The sequence below is a fragment of the Pelodiscus sinensis genome, chromosome 22 (genome assembly GCF_049634645.1).
Source record: "Pelodiscus sinensis isolate JC-2024 chromosome 22, ASM4963464v1, whole genome shotgun sequence".
NCBI classification, from domain to species: Eukaryota; Metazoa; Chordata; order Testudines; family Trionychidae; genus Pelodiscus; species Pelodiscus sinensis.
The window spans coordinates 24,470,313-24,485,426 of NC_134732.1; the positions used below are offsets into that span (position 1 = coordinate 24,470,313).

At 63.8% G+C, this 15,114-nt stretch overlaps 1 protein-coding gene across 1 annotated transcript in view; it reads left to right on the forward strand.

Annotated features, from left to right (window-relative positions):
* The window catches only part of ADGRD2 (adhesion G protein-coupled receptor D2), a 97,020-nt gene extending 83,800 nt beyond the window's left edge, over nt 1-13,220 (forward strand). Inside the window, exons 26-27 of the mRNA XM_075905672.1 lie at nt 954-984; nt 10,384-13,220. Coding sequence (XP_075761787.1) covers nt 954-984; nt 10,384-10,391 — 39 coding nt within the window. The 3' untranslated portion in view covers nt 10,392-13,220. The remainder of the gene's footprint in view (nt 1-953; nt 985-10,383) is intronic.
* The last annotated feature ends 1,894 nt before the right edge of the window (nt 13,221-15,114 follow it).

Sequence of the window (15,114 nt, forward strand, 5' to 3'; positions counted from 1 at the left end):
CTGTCGTGTTCCCTCCCTCTGGGGCATCTGGCATCGGCCACTGTCGGCCTTGGGTCTGAGCCAGGCTCGCCGTCGCTATGGGCAGGAGGATGGGCCGGCGCTGTGGCTCTAGTGCTGCTCACAGCCATGGCCGCTGGGTGAAGGTAGGGCTGGGGGAGGCAAGCTCCCTGCCCCGCCCCTTTTGCCCAGGCCCCACCCCCCACTGGCGTTAAGCCCCCCCCAGCATCACAGGGAGGCGGGGCGGTGTCTGGGTGGGGCCAGGCTGGCGGTTTGGGAAGGCAACGCCCTCCCCCGCCTAGCGGACCCGATCCTGGGCGTTTTCCTTGACGGCGCGTGGAGGCGGGTGACAGAAATCCCGGCCCTGACGGTCAGAGCGCAGAGCCTGGGAACAAGCCGGCTGCTCCCCGGGGCTCCCCTCCCCGCCCAGGCGCCAAAGCAAACGAACCTGAAGCTTGGCCCTGAAAGAAAGCGCGTGGTGCTAAGCCGGCCGGGCCTGTGAGCGCGTGGGGTGCCGGGAAGCCGGAGTGTTGTGCGGCAGTGGGTGGAGAGGAGGCCCGGGGGCCTGGCTAGTCCCAAGGTCGGCCCTGGGGGGCCCCATGTGCCGCCCAGTGCGGGGAGAGCTGGCAAAGCCAGCCCGGGCCCCTCAGGAGCCAGGCTTGGATTGTCCTCGCACTGGGCCCAGTATCTCACGCCTCACACCCGCCCCCTACGAACACGGGTGGGCTCGGGGGGCACCTGCGGGTGAGTTCACCAGAGCTCGTGAACACGAGAACAGGGCTCTTCCCTCCCTGCAAAGCAGCAGAGCTGCCAGGAGCGATGGCAAAGCCCCTCTCAGCCGCATCGGTGGCGGGCTGGCTTGGGGGGTGCGGCTGTGGGCAGAGGTGGGTTCCTCGGGGCTCGGAAATTCCCTCCCTGCTCACGTCTCGGCTAACGCGCGTTCTCCTCTCTTCCAGGCGGTGGAGCTGACCGCGTTCAAGTCCTCAGGTAACTGCTCCCTCCCTCGGCTCTTCTCTTGCCCTGCGTTAAGGACCCCGGGGCCCTGGCTGCCTCTGCGCTGAGGGGTGCTGGTGGCCGAAGGGGGGAGCCGGGCTCGGGCACGTTTCCCTCCTTCCGGTTTGAATCCCAGCGTGCGGCAGCGGGTCCGGCCTGCGCCGTTCCGGCGGCCTCGGCACCATTGGCTCTGGGCCGGGGGTTCTGGATGTTGTTCCTTGCGTTCTGTTGCCCGCGCGTCAGACACTGGAAAGCTGCTCGGAACGGCCCAGCAGAGACCCCGCGTGGACCCCAAGTTTGCCCTGCTGCGGAGCAAATCAGGCCTGGCAGAATGCCTGGGGGGGCTGAGCACTGCGTGGCCCCGTCTCCGGGCCGGCCCACGTTTGCCCTGCTCTCAGCCAGGAGAATGCCGTGCCACGCTGGCCCAGCACGTACCCAGGCAGCGACCCCTGGCCCCCTGCCCCCCTGTGTGCCGCAGCCCCCACCCCGTGAGCCGTGCACCCCGAGTCACAGCTCCCCCACGGAGACCCTCAGGCACCCAGCCGCTCTTGCTTTCCCCGCTACCCGCTCTGTGCTGCGTGCACCCGCCCCGGTGGCACCCCCCTGCCGGTCACTGCGTCGTGCACGGGGGGACAGATCTGTTGCAATGCGGCCGGCCAGGCCTGAGAGAGCCCCACCCCACCCAGGCACCCAACCCCTGCGGGGCCGCTCTGCGAATCGCCGTGTCTGCGCCCGGTGCTGGGGGGTGGGCGCTGGGCCAGGCAGGGTGCAGCAGCAACGGCTCTGGGCAGAGTCCGGCTGGCGCCGGGAACCCTAAAGCAGCCGCCATGGCACAAACACCACCCAGCTGCCTGAGCCGCGGCTGCCCTGGGGAAGAAAGTGCTGCTCCCGGCAGTGAACCCGGGAATGCTGATTTGCAGACGTTAGTGCCACGGCCGAATGCCATTCTCCTCCGGGGAGGGGGAGCGTGGTCCCTACACACCCCACGAGAAATCGGCAGAATTAAAAACGTGCCCCCCCCTTCGCTTTGCCCCCTCGCTCTGGGGAGCAGGGAAGGAAAGATGGGGGGGGGGGGGTCTTACAGGTACCTGGCTCCTCCTCCCTCCTCTGCCGCGGACTTGCTGGGTCTGTCTCCCCTGCCTCTGCTTCCCCGTCTGTGGATTCGCGCTGCCCCCCCACAGGCGTGTCGGAAGGAGAAACGCGGTGAAGATGGCGGCTCTCCTAGTGGGGGCCCACCTGGGGGGGCGAATCCTTCCTTACGGCTTTAGCAGGGCTCCCGAAAGAGCTGGGGACGTCCAGGGAGGGCAGGCCCATCAGGGCTGTGAGCCAGGCTGGGCAGGGATGGGTCCCTGCCTGTTTGCCAGGGCCTGGGAATGGGCTCGCTGGGTGATTCCGTTCTCACTCCCAGCACTGGGCTGTATGGACCTGGGGGCTGACCCCGCCTGGGCTCACGCTCTCCCCTCTCGGAGCTCGGCTCCTGCCGTTTGTCCCCCGCGCTGCAGCTCCGGCTCCCCCAGGCCCGCGCGCCGCCAGGGGCGAATTTGCAGGAGTCTCTGGGCACGAGCAAAGGCATCTGCTCAAGGTCAGGGCTCAGCGAGGAGAGCGCTGGGCGCGGCATGGGGGAGCCCGCTGCTGGACAGCTGTGGCGGGCAGGTGCCCTGCGTAGAATTCCCACTGCCGGGCGGTTCCCAGGGAGTCCGAAATGAGGCAGGGGACTCGGCTCTCCCAGCCAGGCGAAGGTCGGGGCCTCTGGCCGGGCTCTGGGCAATGCAGCCGCTCGCTGCCTCTCGGTGCCACCGCCAGTCGGGAGCGGTGAGCGGGAACGTTACCTGCCGGGGCGAAGGTCCCGCCACGGGGCTGCCGAGAGCCCCCTGTCGAGCTCAGGGTGGCCCAAGAGCCAGGGAGGCGGCGAAGCTCTGTGCGCCCCAGCCAGATCCGCCCGGGCTAAGCCAAAGGGCTCTGAGGACAGTCTCTGTCCCCAGGGAGCGGACGAGGGGGACAGAAAAGACGCCCGGGGGTTCTAGTCCAGACTCGGCAGGTGACTGACCCTGTGACCCTCATTCTCTCGGCGTGTGGGCGATGACACTTCCTCTCCTGGGAACGCCCTGCGAGGGCTTCGGCTGACACACGGATGGCACGAGCATGGGACAGCCCGCCGGCTGGCTCGCCCCCCTGCTCGCCTGCCTGCCTCCCTGCCAGCCACCCCACAAGCAGGGCGGTGAAGGACTAGTTGACTATCTGATAAGCAAATGCTTATCGGACGGCCAACACACTAGCCCAGTTCCTCAACCTTTTCATATAAAGTACAGTACCCCCTTTTTCCAAAAAAAAAATAAGTACCCTCCCCCGTACCTACAGGTTTCAGACACATGCATTTTTTTCTACCGTTGTAATACATTTGTTTAAACAACTTCATCATAGCCAGGCAGGCAATGACATTTTTGGTGTAAAAAGTGCAAAAACAACAAAGCGCGTTAAAACTGAAAACTAAAATTCCGTTTTCTCCAAACGTCAGTTGTGTTGAGGAACCCCCAGACTCCTCGAGTGCCCCTTGGGGTACTGTCCACTGGGTGAGAAACACCGGACTAGTCGCTCCCCCTCCCCTTGCTGCCTTTATCAGAAAGAGGCAGCAAGGTGGGGAAAGAGGACGGGGCGCTTCAGAGCGGCAGTGCCATGTGGAGCTGGGGACCCCCGGGCTCCATGTAGCGCTGCCACTTTGAAACTCCATGGGGAGCACGAGACCAGCGAGTCCCCCATTGGCTCCATGCTCCCGGCAGCACGTCCACCTTTGCAGTGTAGCAACAGCCCTGGGCGGAGGTGGAGGCGCCTTTATCGACTAATCGAATAGCCGATGCAAATCGCATCGACTATTTGATTAGCCCATTGATCTAAATGCAACATCCTTACCCACGAGCCAGCCCATCAGCCAGCCACCCAGTAAGTTCAACAGGCCCCCAGCCAGCCCACCTGCCCACCACCCAGCCAACCCACCAGCCCCCCACCCAGCCAGCCCGACAGTCCACCGGCCAGCCAGCCCACCTACCCCCCACCCAACCAGCCTGCCAGCCCCCCACCCAGCCCCCCCTGCCCAGGAGAGGCGACCGATAGGAAGTCCATTGCAGACAGCACACGTGTTGGGCTGGAGAGGGAGGGGTTAGGACCTGGGGGCTTCCTGGCAAGCCCCTGGCGATTGCCAAGTGCATTTCCCCAAAGGGCCAGTCTCTTGGGAAGCCGGAGGAGGCCCCGGTCTGGTCCTGCTGCCGCGAGGCTGCAGCAGACACCGGAGCCGCCCGTGGCCTCAGGCAGCGCGCTGGGTTGGCTGCCGTGGACCCAGAGAGGTGCAGAGTGCGAGCGCTTTGGCTTTGGACTGGTGGTTCATTAGTAACCTGCCTGCCTGGGGTGCCTGGTGCTGCCTTCCAGGAGCAGGCTCCTAGAGCAGTCGACACACCCGGGGAGGTCAGGCTCACGCGGCCCCAGGGAGGGGAGCCAGGGCTGTTACCCCGTCTGCCCGCTGGGCGAATGCACGGAGAGGTCTCTGAGTTTCCCAGGCCGGAGGGGGCCAGTGTGGGCACAGTCTGACCTGCTGTGTGCCCCACCCTGCCTCGTGCGGATAGCAGGGGCCTGTGCCGGAGAACATGCCACACTTTGGGGAGCGGTTCCAATGGGTAATTGCCCCCAGCAACTAAGGGACTTGCCCAAGGTTACCCAAACCGTTAGTGGCAGAGCTGGGACGAGGTGCTGGCCCCTAGCCCCAGGCTGCTCCTCGAGTGCTGACGCTCCTTCCCACCCATGGCCAACGCCCGGAGCCGGCCAGGTGTTTCCGCTCCGCACTTCAGTGGGAAGCAGGGGGCTGGGCCGGAGGCCAGGCTGTGAGTCTTGCTTACCTGAGCCTGATCCGTACCGTGTGCCGCGGCGTCCTGTTCTGTTCCGCGCAGGGGGGAATGCCTACCCCCAGCGCCTGCACCAGCCCCACACTGCACACCTCCGGTGGCTCAGATGTGTCTGGGGACTTCTGAAGCCAGTCGCGGCACAGGAGGCAGCTTAGGGCTGCCTCTGTCATTGAGGGAGACACAATGTATCGGAGTAAAATAAATATTTCCTTTCCCCTTGCAATAGTGAGCGAACACACAAGCCTCTGCGCAAGGTACTTTGTGTCCTAAGATTATTTGTGTCCCTTTCAGTTCTCAAATTGCCCTGATGACAGTTTCTCCTGGAAGATATTGTCCCTTGGGGATTGTTTTGTGCCGGGCTGTTTGTATTCCTCTAAAGAAGGTTAAAAGGGGAAACCGACAGAGCCTATGGTAATGAAAAGCACAGAGCCTTCGGCAAGGCCCCTCCGGGAACATCAGCTCCGTTTTAATGGGTTTTATGGCGTCTTTGCCTAGTTCCTCTGCGAACGCCTAAGACTAAATTCAGGATATTTGCACCTATCGCAGGCAGTACTGGGATCGGGTGTGTGAAAATGCCTCGATGGGTGGGTGGGTGGGTGGGTGGATGGGTGGGTTTTATTTTTGCCTTGTTAACCATGATGAAGCTTTTCTGGGCTGAGCGGTGGAAGCAGGGCCGACTTACCCATTAGGCACAGTAAGCACAGTGCCGAGGGCCCACAATACTTTTAGGGGCCCACGAAAATGTTTTAATTTCTTTTAAAACCAGAAGGAAAAAAATGACCTTTTAGGGTCGAAGAAAATATTTTAATTTTTTTCTCACATCAGAAAAAATGAAACTTTTAGGGTCCATGAAAATCTATTGCATTTTGCCTAAAACAGAAAAAAAATGTTGAAGTATTTAAAGTTATATCAAAAATAATTTTAATATTTTTTTTTTATGGAGGAAGGGGCCCATGAAGTCAAAAGTGCCTAGGGCCCACGAAAGTCATAATGCGGCCCTGGGTGCACGACTCCCCGGCTGGCTGTAAAAGCTGATCTGGGGCGTACCGTGTATGGACAGGACGCTAGCAGCTGTTGGGCCCTGGCCGGGGGTTTCTCTTTGCGGGGAGGAAGTTGTGTGAGGCACATCGAGTCTTTCTTTGTTTTGAAAGGGTCACCTAGAAATATCACCGGTTCCCCCGTTTCTGGACAGATTGGCAAGGCAGAAGTAATAAAGCCCGGGGCACATCTCATAGTTAACATGAAGTCTATGAGGTGTCAGACGTGAACCTTCAAGCCGCGGTTTTCAAACCCTGGCTCAGACACGGGCAAGCCGCTAGCTGGCCGTAGGCACTTTATTTGCCTGGTCAGCGCCGGTATGGGCCATGGGGCTCCTCTTGGTCATGGACCACCATTCCCGGCCAATGGCAGCTGCAGGGAGTGCTGTTCTAAGCCGCATGGCTTCCCACAGCTCCCATTGGCCGCGAACGGCGAGCTGCAGCCAATGGGAGCAGTGCTAGCTCCTGCTTGCGGAGGTGCAGGTTTGGGCATCAGCCTCAGCGGAGGGGCCGGATGCAAAGGATTCCGTTCGCTTCGCCGTGATGCGCTTCTCGTCTCCGAGGGCCCCGCTGGGTGTTTAGCAGCTTCCTGCTTGTGATGTACTGAAAAAACCTTCGTATTCCTTTGTAATGGGGGGGGGGGGGGGCGTTGGGGGGCTGCTACTTGTACTGCAGCACTGCTTTCGCAAATAGCAAAAAAAGAGTTACAGGGTTATTTGGGGGGCATGGTGTTGCCACCTTATTTTAGTGCTGCCTTCCGAGCTGGGCGGCTGGAGATTGGGGGCTGCTGGCTGGGATCCAGTAACTCCCCTGCCCTGCAGGACCGCCCATTTGAGAGACGCTGCTCGCCCCCAGGAAAGCTGCACAGAAGAGGGGGCAAGCCCCCAAAAGCCCAGAGTTTGCAGCCCAAGACGCATTTTTCAGGGCCCCGCGCGAAGGGCCTGCAGCCGCCCAAGGCTCCACGCTGCCGGGCCGGCTCTGACAGCTCCCCCCTCCCGGTCAGCAGAGGCGAACGGCCCACTGGACACAGCGTCCGGGGCTGGCTGACAGCAGAGCGAGTCGAGGCCGAGAGAGCAGGCGGCTGCCCCGAGTCGGCCTCGCTGCTGGTGCATTTCAGCCTAGGCTTGGCCTGGGGCTGGTGACGGCCCACGGGGGAACCATCCTGCTCTGGCCCCAGGGGGTCTATACCAGAGTCCCCCCATCTCTGCCTCCTGCACCAGCGCGACCTCAGGCGTGTCACTGATGCTACTGAGGAGAAGCCAGGAGGCTAAAGCCCGGACGGCTGCTTGCGACCCTCCCGCCCACACGAACGTGTGAACGCCTCTGCTCTGCGCTTTGACGTGTGTGTCTGGCCTAGGACATGCTACCAAGGGACTTGGCTTTGCTCAGCTCAGGCTCACGCTTTTGTTTTGATCGGGCCTTGGGGGCATTTTCCTGGTTTTAAGATGATAAATGATCAACGTGGCCAGGCAGCTCCTGTTCAGTCTGTTCGAGATGAACCGGGCGGTCCGGCCGCCCCTTTCAATTAGCGATGTTCCATGTAGATTCATGAACTAATTGACTAGACAGTGGGATTTCCATCGCCTCTCCGGTCAGGGCGCCTCCGCCTTTCAGCTGAAGCAAGAGCCCTGCTTGGCTCTCGCGCCAGTTCCAAAGCCCAGTGGGGAGCACGTGGCCAGTGGGGGATCCTGTGCGCCCTGCGGCGCCTGAGCCTTTGAACCGTTCAGGAGTCCCCGCGGGGCTCTTGTCCATTTCAAAAGGAATCCCCACTGGGAGCGCGGGGCCAACGCCCTCCAGGTTTCTTGTACATTTCAAAAGCCGAATCTCAGTGGAACCGGCAGGAGCGGAGACGGTTTCAGTCCCTGCTTGTGCCGTTTCCCGCTGCGCCTCTACCTCCCCTGCCACCCGCGGCGACGGCGCTGGGGGGAACCGGCTTTAAAGCCAGCTCCCCTGCAGCACCGGCTCCTGCTCCCCCCCCCCCCCCCCCCCCCGCTGCCTTTCTCTGAAAGAGGCAGCAAGGAGGGTCGGGGGAGCAACTAGTCGCTTACATCCCGGCTGCGTCTAGACTGGCAAGTTTTTCCGCAAAATCAGCTGCTTTTGCAGAAAAACTTGCCAGCTGTCTACACTGGCTGCTTGAATTTCCACAAGAACACTGACTTCCTGCTGTCTGAATCACTGCTTCTTGCGGAAATACTACGCTGCTCCCGTTCGGGCAAAAGTCCCTTTTGCACAAAGGGCCAGTGTAGACGGCTCAGATTTGTTTTGCACAGAAAAGCCCCGATCGCGAAAATGGCCATCAGGGCTTTCTTGCACAAAACCACGTCTAGATTGACACGGACGCTTTTCCACAAAAGCACTTTTTGCAGAAAAGCGTCCGTGCCAATCTAGACGCTCTTTTCCGCAAATGCTTTTAACGGAAAACTTTTCCATTAAAAGCATTTGCGGAAAATCCTGCCAGTCTAGCTGTAGCCCCCCAGTTTGAATAGTTCCACCGGCTGTACTGATTCAGTCCTCGGAGGGTAATACCTCGGAGCTGCCTCCTGAGGGCAGGGGAGCCAGGCGACCGGTATTGACCAGATAGTCCAGTATTTTCACCTCCTGTCTGGTAAAAAAATTCAGAAATGTCCAGTACTTTCTGATTTTTTTTTCCTGGCCAGGAGGCAAAAATCCTGGTTTTTAAAGGGGCCACGGTGCGTGGGGTTTTTTTTGTTTTTTTTTTCAACAAACTTTTTCCTGGCGTGTTTTTTGTTGTCGTGGTTGGGTATTTTTTCTGAAACCATCTGGCAACCCTACCTGAGAGCCAGGGCCTGCCCAGAGAGCTCCCGGTCGAAGGTGACAAGCACAGGAAAGCCAGAGCTGTTAAGCTATCTTGCAGACGGGCACTAAGAGCCAAAGCCATTCCTGCCTTGCCTCATCTTACTCAGGAAAGCAGTACCAGCGCCGGGCACGAAGCAGTGGGCCAGGACTTTAACCACTGAGGCAGACTTCCCCCTCAGACGCGTCCCCCAGTGCTGGCTTCTCTTCCGTCAGGCCTGGTGTTAGGTTCAATGCTGCTCGCCTAGTAGCCACCGCTTTTGCTGAGCGTGCCAAGGGAAAGCTGCCCGGGGGGGCGTAGGCTGTTCTGCGCCAAGCTCTCCTGCCAGTAATCGCCCTGCCGTGCACAGGGAACCCTCTGGCCCGCGGTTCCCAAAATCCTGCGGCAGGATTAGGGCAGCGTGCGAGGCGCTAAATGTGCAGTGGGCCCCAGCTGCCAGCGACAGGTCTCCAGCCCGGCCGTTCTCCCCTCCTGCCCCTCGCCCTCCCCCACCCGACAGGAGCCTCGTCGCCACCTTTCTCCCTGCTAAGGCCACGGCGCAGGCTGAGGCCCCATGCCTGCCCAGCTGGCCACGTCCGCTGAATAGCCCACCCCGCCCCATGGCGGCCCACCATCGCGGGAGGGGCGGGCCGGGCGGCTCACAGGTTTGCGCAGACAATAAGCCGCGTCTTTCTTGCCTCGGCAAACGAGAGCCCCCCGCCCCCCCCGCGGGCTCCACCGCCTCCAGCTCGTCAAGTGAGGGCTTCATTGTTTCCTCGTGATAATTTCATTATTCCCTTTGAATACATTGTGTGTGTTGCTAAGCCACACATAGCAACAAGTGTCTTCTCCTCCCGGCCACCCCGGCCTTCTGTGATCAATATTAAGCAGCGCGAGCGGATCGGAATATCGCCTGGCAGCGACTTTCTGGGGAACTCCTCACCTACTAATCTGCAGGGGCGAAATTTCGCAGGCTGGTGGCTGGCGGCTTCCTCGCTGGCCGGGAAAGCAGCCGGTGGGAAGAGCGACTGGCTAGCGCAGCTTCGGAAGGGCTCATCCCGCCGCGGAGCCTGGCTCCAGCTGTGTTCGACTCGGTCGACAGGAGCAAGTTCTTCCCACCCCCGCGCCCCGGACAGACCGAGGTTGCTCATAGCCAGCGTATGGTGCCCGCCCTGCCCGTGGGAGTGTGGCTGTCTGCGTACGCCTCTGTCCAGCCCAACACTGTGGTAGCTTGTGGCAGGGAGTTCCCCAGGTTATTTGCTGGGGGAGGGGGTTATGGGTCTTTCTATCACTACAAATCATTTCCCTGTAACCGCATTGGCGTTCCCCTTGGTTATGCACAGGCGTTGGGAAGAATCGCTCCCAGCTGGTTTTTCTTTCAATGCTGTTTTAGAGACCTTGGTTCTGAAACCCTCCGCCTGAGCCTTGGCATGTAGCCGGCCGGGGGAGAGCGGAGGGGTGGGGCCGCTACTGAGCAGGCCGGGGGGCCTAGCTGTGCCTGGGAGTCTAGGCCCCTGGGCTTGGAAGCTCTGGGTGTCCAGGCCATGTTTGCTCACCAGCCATAGAGACTGGGGTCCCCCCCCATGTATGAGCCGCCCCAGGCTGGGCTCTGGCAGGGCCCAAGCAAAGCAAGTCCCGGGCGCTGACTAACCCTGGCTCTCCTTGCATTTAGGGCTCTGAGAGGTGACGGCCTGATCCAGCCCGCCCCCAGCTCTCCACACAGACCTGCCGCAGCTGGGCGCCCGGGCCGTCTCGACGGGCTCCCAACAAGCTGCAGCCTCCCACCCGAACCTGCTGACCTCGTGTGTTTTCACTCCCGGCCCAGGCCGGCCGGGCGTCAGCCCCAGGGGAACAGGCCGCAGCGGCTCCTCTCTGGGCCTTCGCGGGGCCGCACCGGGCTGCCTGGCTGGGCTGCCAGGAGGCAGGGCGGAGGCGCTTTGAAAAGCCCTGGTTTCCCACACGCGCCTGGCCGGACAGGGCCGCTCCTGGCACAGCCGCACCGTGACTGACGGGGCTCGTGCCACGCCGGGCGCTGGAGAGGCTGAAAGCTCGATGGGAGAGCGGCCGTGGGACGTGCCCTTCGGGGACACGGGGGCAGGAGTCAGAGTCCAGCTAGAACAGTGTCCTCGCTCGCCCGGGCGCCAGGCTGCTGCTGGTAGCTCGGCCCTTTGTCCCCAGGGGGGCAGCAATAGCCCTGGCCAGGCACTAGCCCCCCCGGTGCTGCCCACACAATAAAAGGTTCCTCCCCATACGGGCTGTGCGTGTCCCTGACCCCCATCTCCCGCTCGGGCTGGATGCAGGCCTCGCTGTGGGGAGTCTCTGGCCTGTGCCTTGCAGCCGCTCAGACAAAATGCTCCCCACGGCCCTGGCCGGCCCAGCCCTGGAAGGGTCCGTTGGTGACACAGGGCCCCTGACGCCCCAGGGCCCCCCCAGCCTGACCCGCCAGGAAGGAATTGTAGTGACCCGGAGCCGTGTCTCCGGCCCAGGCCTGTGGCCTTCGGGCAGGAGCGTGGGCAAGGCGCCACAGGTTGAACCGCTCCAGTCCGGCATCCGTGGGGCTCGAGCGGCGCCGCAGCAGAGACTTTGCCGGGCCGCGGGGGGGCAGTACGGTCTGGCAGCGTCGCCCACACGCCCACTGCTGGCCCTGAGGGGTGAATTGGCGCCAACGCACAGGGCCAGGGCCGGGGCTGTCAAGAAACTATGGGCCTGTGGGAAATGTGGCCACCCCCGCTAAGAGGGCCCCGGGTAACTGCCACCGGGCCGGCGTGGGGGTTGCCAGACCAGCGGGGCCGGCCTGGAGGGGTCCTGCGAGCTCGGGCGCTCATAGCGCCTTCCTGCACTGCCGCATGCTCCCGCGGGCCCAGCCCTGGACGGGTCCGTTGGTGACACGGGGCCACTGACGCTCGGAACAAGCAGCCGCACTTATTTGCGCTAATGGCAGATGGGTTTTGTGTCCCCGTCTGTGACCAGCCCGGCCTGGTGCCTGCCAGGGGTGTGGGCGCAAGGGCCTAAGCACCCCCAGCAGGGGTTAGTAAAGATGTGTGGACGTGGGGGCGGGCAGATGGTGAAGCCAGATGCCTGCTCTCCTGGCTGTTGGAGACCAGCCGGGCCCTTTCCTGCTCTTCCAGGCTAGGAGCCGGAGCTTTGCAGAGGGGAAAAAAAAGCCCCCCAGCGCCCCTGCCCATGTGTCCGTGTGCCGGCTCTGTGGGCGTGCACACCCGGCCGGTCCCCACAGGCCTTGCCGTCCAGGAAGGGCAACCCAAGCAAGGTGCATGCCCACAGGGCAGCCTGCCGCTGCCTCCCACATGCAGGTGGGAGCACTGCTAGGCAGCACTGCCTGCAGGGGGCTGTCAGGCAGCAGTGGGCCTGGGGAGCCCGCATGCCGAGCCAGCGACACCAGCTCCTTGTGCCCCGCGCTAGAGCGCCTGGTGCGCGGCGCCCGTTTGGCTGGGTGTCATGGCAGCGTCCGGGCGGCATTGAAAGGCCCCGAGCTCTGTGCCGTGGTGTGTTTAAGCCGCAGGCCCCTTTCCCGTGTAGGACCCGGCCCTGGGTTCATGGCAGGCAGGCAGGCAGCCCGCGCTCACTTTGCTGCCCAGGAAAGGCGCCCTTGGGGCTGTGGCCAGCCCCCGGGGCCCATGGCGGCGCCGAAGGCAAACTGGCCGCGCGGCATCGGTCACAGCCAGCCCCACGGGGCGCCGGGCTCAGACGCAGGGTTTGAGGGTGCGACTCCAGGGGCCCAGTGCGTCCTCTGGCTGTGACACGGCCCCTCGGGGTGCACGGTGTTAAGGGCTCGTCCCGGTGCCTGTGGAGGGATTTTCTGGTCCCTCGCTGTGCCCAGCCCAGCCTGCGCGTTAGAGCCAAGAGCCGCGCCAAGTAGCCAGGGCCTAAGAGCCCGACTCCCCGAAACCCAGCTGCGCCCCGGAGACCCCTTGGCAGCTGGGGCGGGAAGAGCCGCAGAGGGGCCTCTGGCTAGCGGCGAGGTCACGGCCGATTCCCCTGCCGCCACGTCGCCCTGTCCTGTCTGCGGCTGAGCAGGGCTGCGGCGGGCCAGGCCGCTCGTCCGCCCCCGTCTGAGCAGCGCAACCGGGCGGCGCCCGCCCATGACCCCCGTGGCTCTGGCGCACACTGGGAGCAGGGCCTGGCCTCGGGCCGTCCCACCCGCTTCCCCAGTGTCTCCCCCAGGCCGCGCTCGTTAAGGCCAAACCCCGTTTAGCGGCATCTGTGGCAACCTGGCCCAGGGCTTTGCGCCGCGGCCCTGGAGCCCGGCATGGGAGCCGGTGCGACCCCCGCGCGCCATGACACAAACGCAGAGCCGGCCTGCCTCGGTGAATTGCAAAATTTATTCCAGTGGTTCGATCCTGACAAGAACACTGCGCACAAGCGCCTGCCACCGACGGACCGGCAGGGGGCGGGGGGACATGTAAGGACACTTCTCGGTTTTCTGAAAATAAAACCTCTTCTCGCGCCCAAACCAGCAGCCTCGGCTCGTTCTGGCCCCAGAACACAAAGCGAAACACCCCCCCCCCCCCCCCCCCCGCAGACACCGGAGACGCGTCCCGAAATGCAGCAGCGCACACGCCAAGTGCCACCTTTCAGGGGTGCGAGCGCCCACTCGAAACACGCACCGGGCATGGACCCCCCCATCGCCAGGGACCCTCACGGGTGGGAGCGAAGTCGGGAGCCAGGCCGGGGCAGGAGCTGTGCTCGGGGAAGAGGCCAGGGCGGCTGCGGAAGCCAAGGTGGCAGCAAGACTGAGGCACCGTCCGGGTGCGTTTTACACCGTCCCTCAGTGGGGGAAGGACCCGGGGGCTGCCTTGTGTGTCCAGCCAGGGGCACGTCCCTGGGGGGCTCTATGACCAGGGGCGCCTGTGGGTGCTGCTGTCAGATGGAAGTGGCTCCTCCCCGGGGCATGAGGCGCAGTGACGGGGTGCTGCTCGCATCAGGCTTGCCCGGGGGGGAGCAGGACAAGGGCACGTGCCTGACTCAGGGTGGGCTGTGGGTCTGGCGCGGGAGGGAGCGCTCCTGCCCCCCAGCAGCAAAAGCCGGACCCTGGGGAGCGGCGTAGGGCTGCTACTGACCAGCTCCGGGCCGTCTGTCGGCACCCGAGGCCATTTGCACCCAGGCCTCTTACTCACGGGCGTGCTCGAGGACCCAGCGCGCAGTAAGACATCTGCTCGCCGGTTCGCCCCGGGGACCCCCGCCCCGCCAGAGGCGCAGAAGGGCTGTTGCCGCAGAACCCCCCTGGGCCGGGCCTGGGCGCCACCTGGATCCCCCCGTCAAAGCCTGAGTAAGAACATAGAGGGAAACCGAGGCCTGGGTGGTGCAGCGGGCAGGCCCCAGGGCAGAGCGGGCAGGCCCGGCGTGCGCACCTGGACCGCACCGGCGCAGCCGAGAACACGGGCCCAGCGCTGCTAACGGGCTCCGGTGAAGGACGTGCTGAGCCACCCAAGCAGAGGCGCCCCGGAGCCCAGGCAGAGCTGCCTGTAGGCCTGGGGAGACCAGGCCTGCGATGGCTCCAGCTGGCCCTAGGCCATTTCCAGGGGCACCGCTCAGCCCTGCTCCGTCTGCCACCTCCCCGGCCCGGCCGCCAGGCGTTTTCATCGCCTTCCCGCCTGGGCCACCCCCCCACCGCTGCTTCGCTCCCCCGATGGCTGGAGCACGCCCAGCGGCTCGGCCGCCAGGCTCCCCCACTGCGGGGCTCTGGAGGCGTTAGCGGCCGAGGGCCGAGGCGGGCATGGCTCTGGGAGGGCGGCGGCAGCTGGAAACCGTCCCAAGCGAGGGAGTCGGGGCTGGTGGTGGGAGGGTGCTGGGCTGGCGCTCACTGGATCCTGCGGAAACGCCAGAGCCAGACGCTGACCCCCCCCGGGCTCTGTCTACACTGGCGGGGTCGTGCCCAAGAACGCGGCCACGTGCGTTTGCCGTGGCCGTGTGGCGGCGCGTGCACGAGAAAGCTCTGCTGGACATTTTAGCCACCGGGCTTTCTTGCGCAAGACTCCCCTGCCACGTGGCCGCACGGCGCGCGGGCTGACACCTGCCTGAGACGCGTGTGGCTCGTGCCAAGACGCCCCCTCTTCCCGCTCAGCCCTGCTCCTCTCTGCCAGCGTAGACGTAGGCCAGGGGTGCGCCCCACGGTCCTGGCACCACAACGGGCAGGGGCTCCCTGTGGCTCAGGGCTGAGCGCTTCGGCCAGGAAGCAGTTTTAAACTCTAGGGCGATTCCCCCCCCGTTCCCCCCCCAGTTCCGCCAGGGAGGACTCGTCCCTCGGCCAGCATCCGCATCCGCGCGTCACCCACCCTCCCCCGGAACGGTCCCCAGGTCAGGGCAGCAGGGGGGACGACCAGGGAGGGCTTCTCTCCCGCCCACCCTTCTGGCCTTGCTGCTCCCAATTCCTGGCACGGCAGGA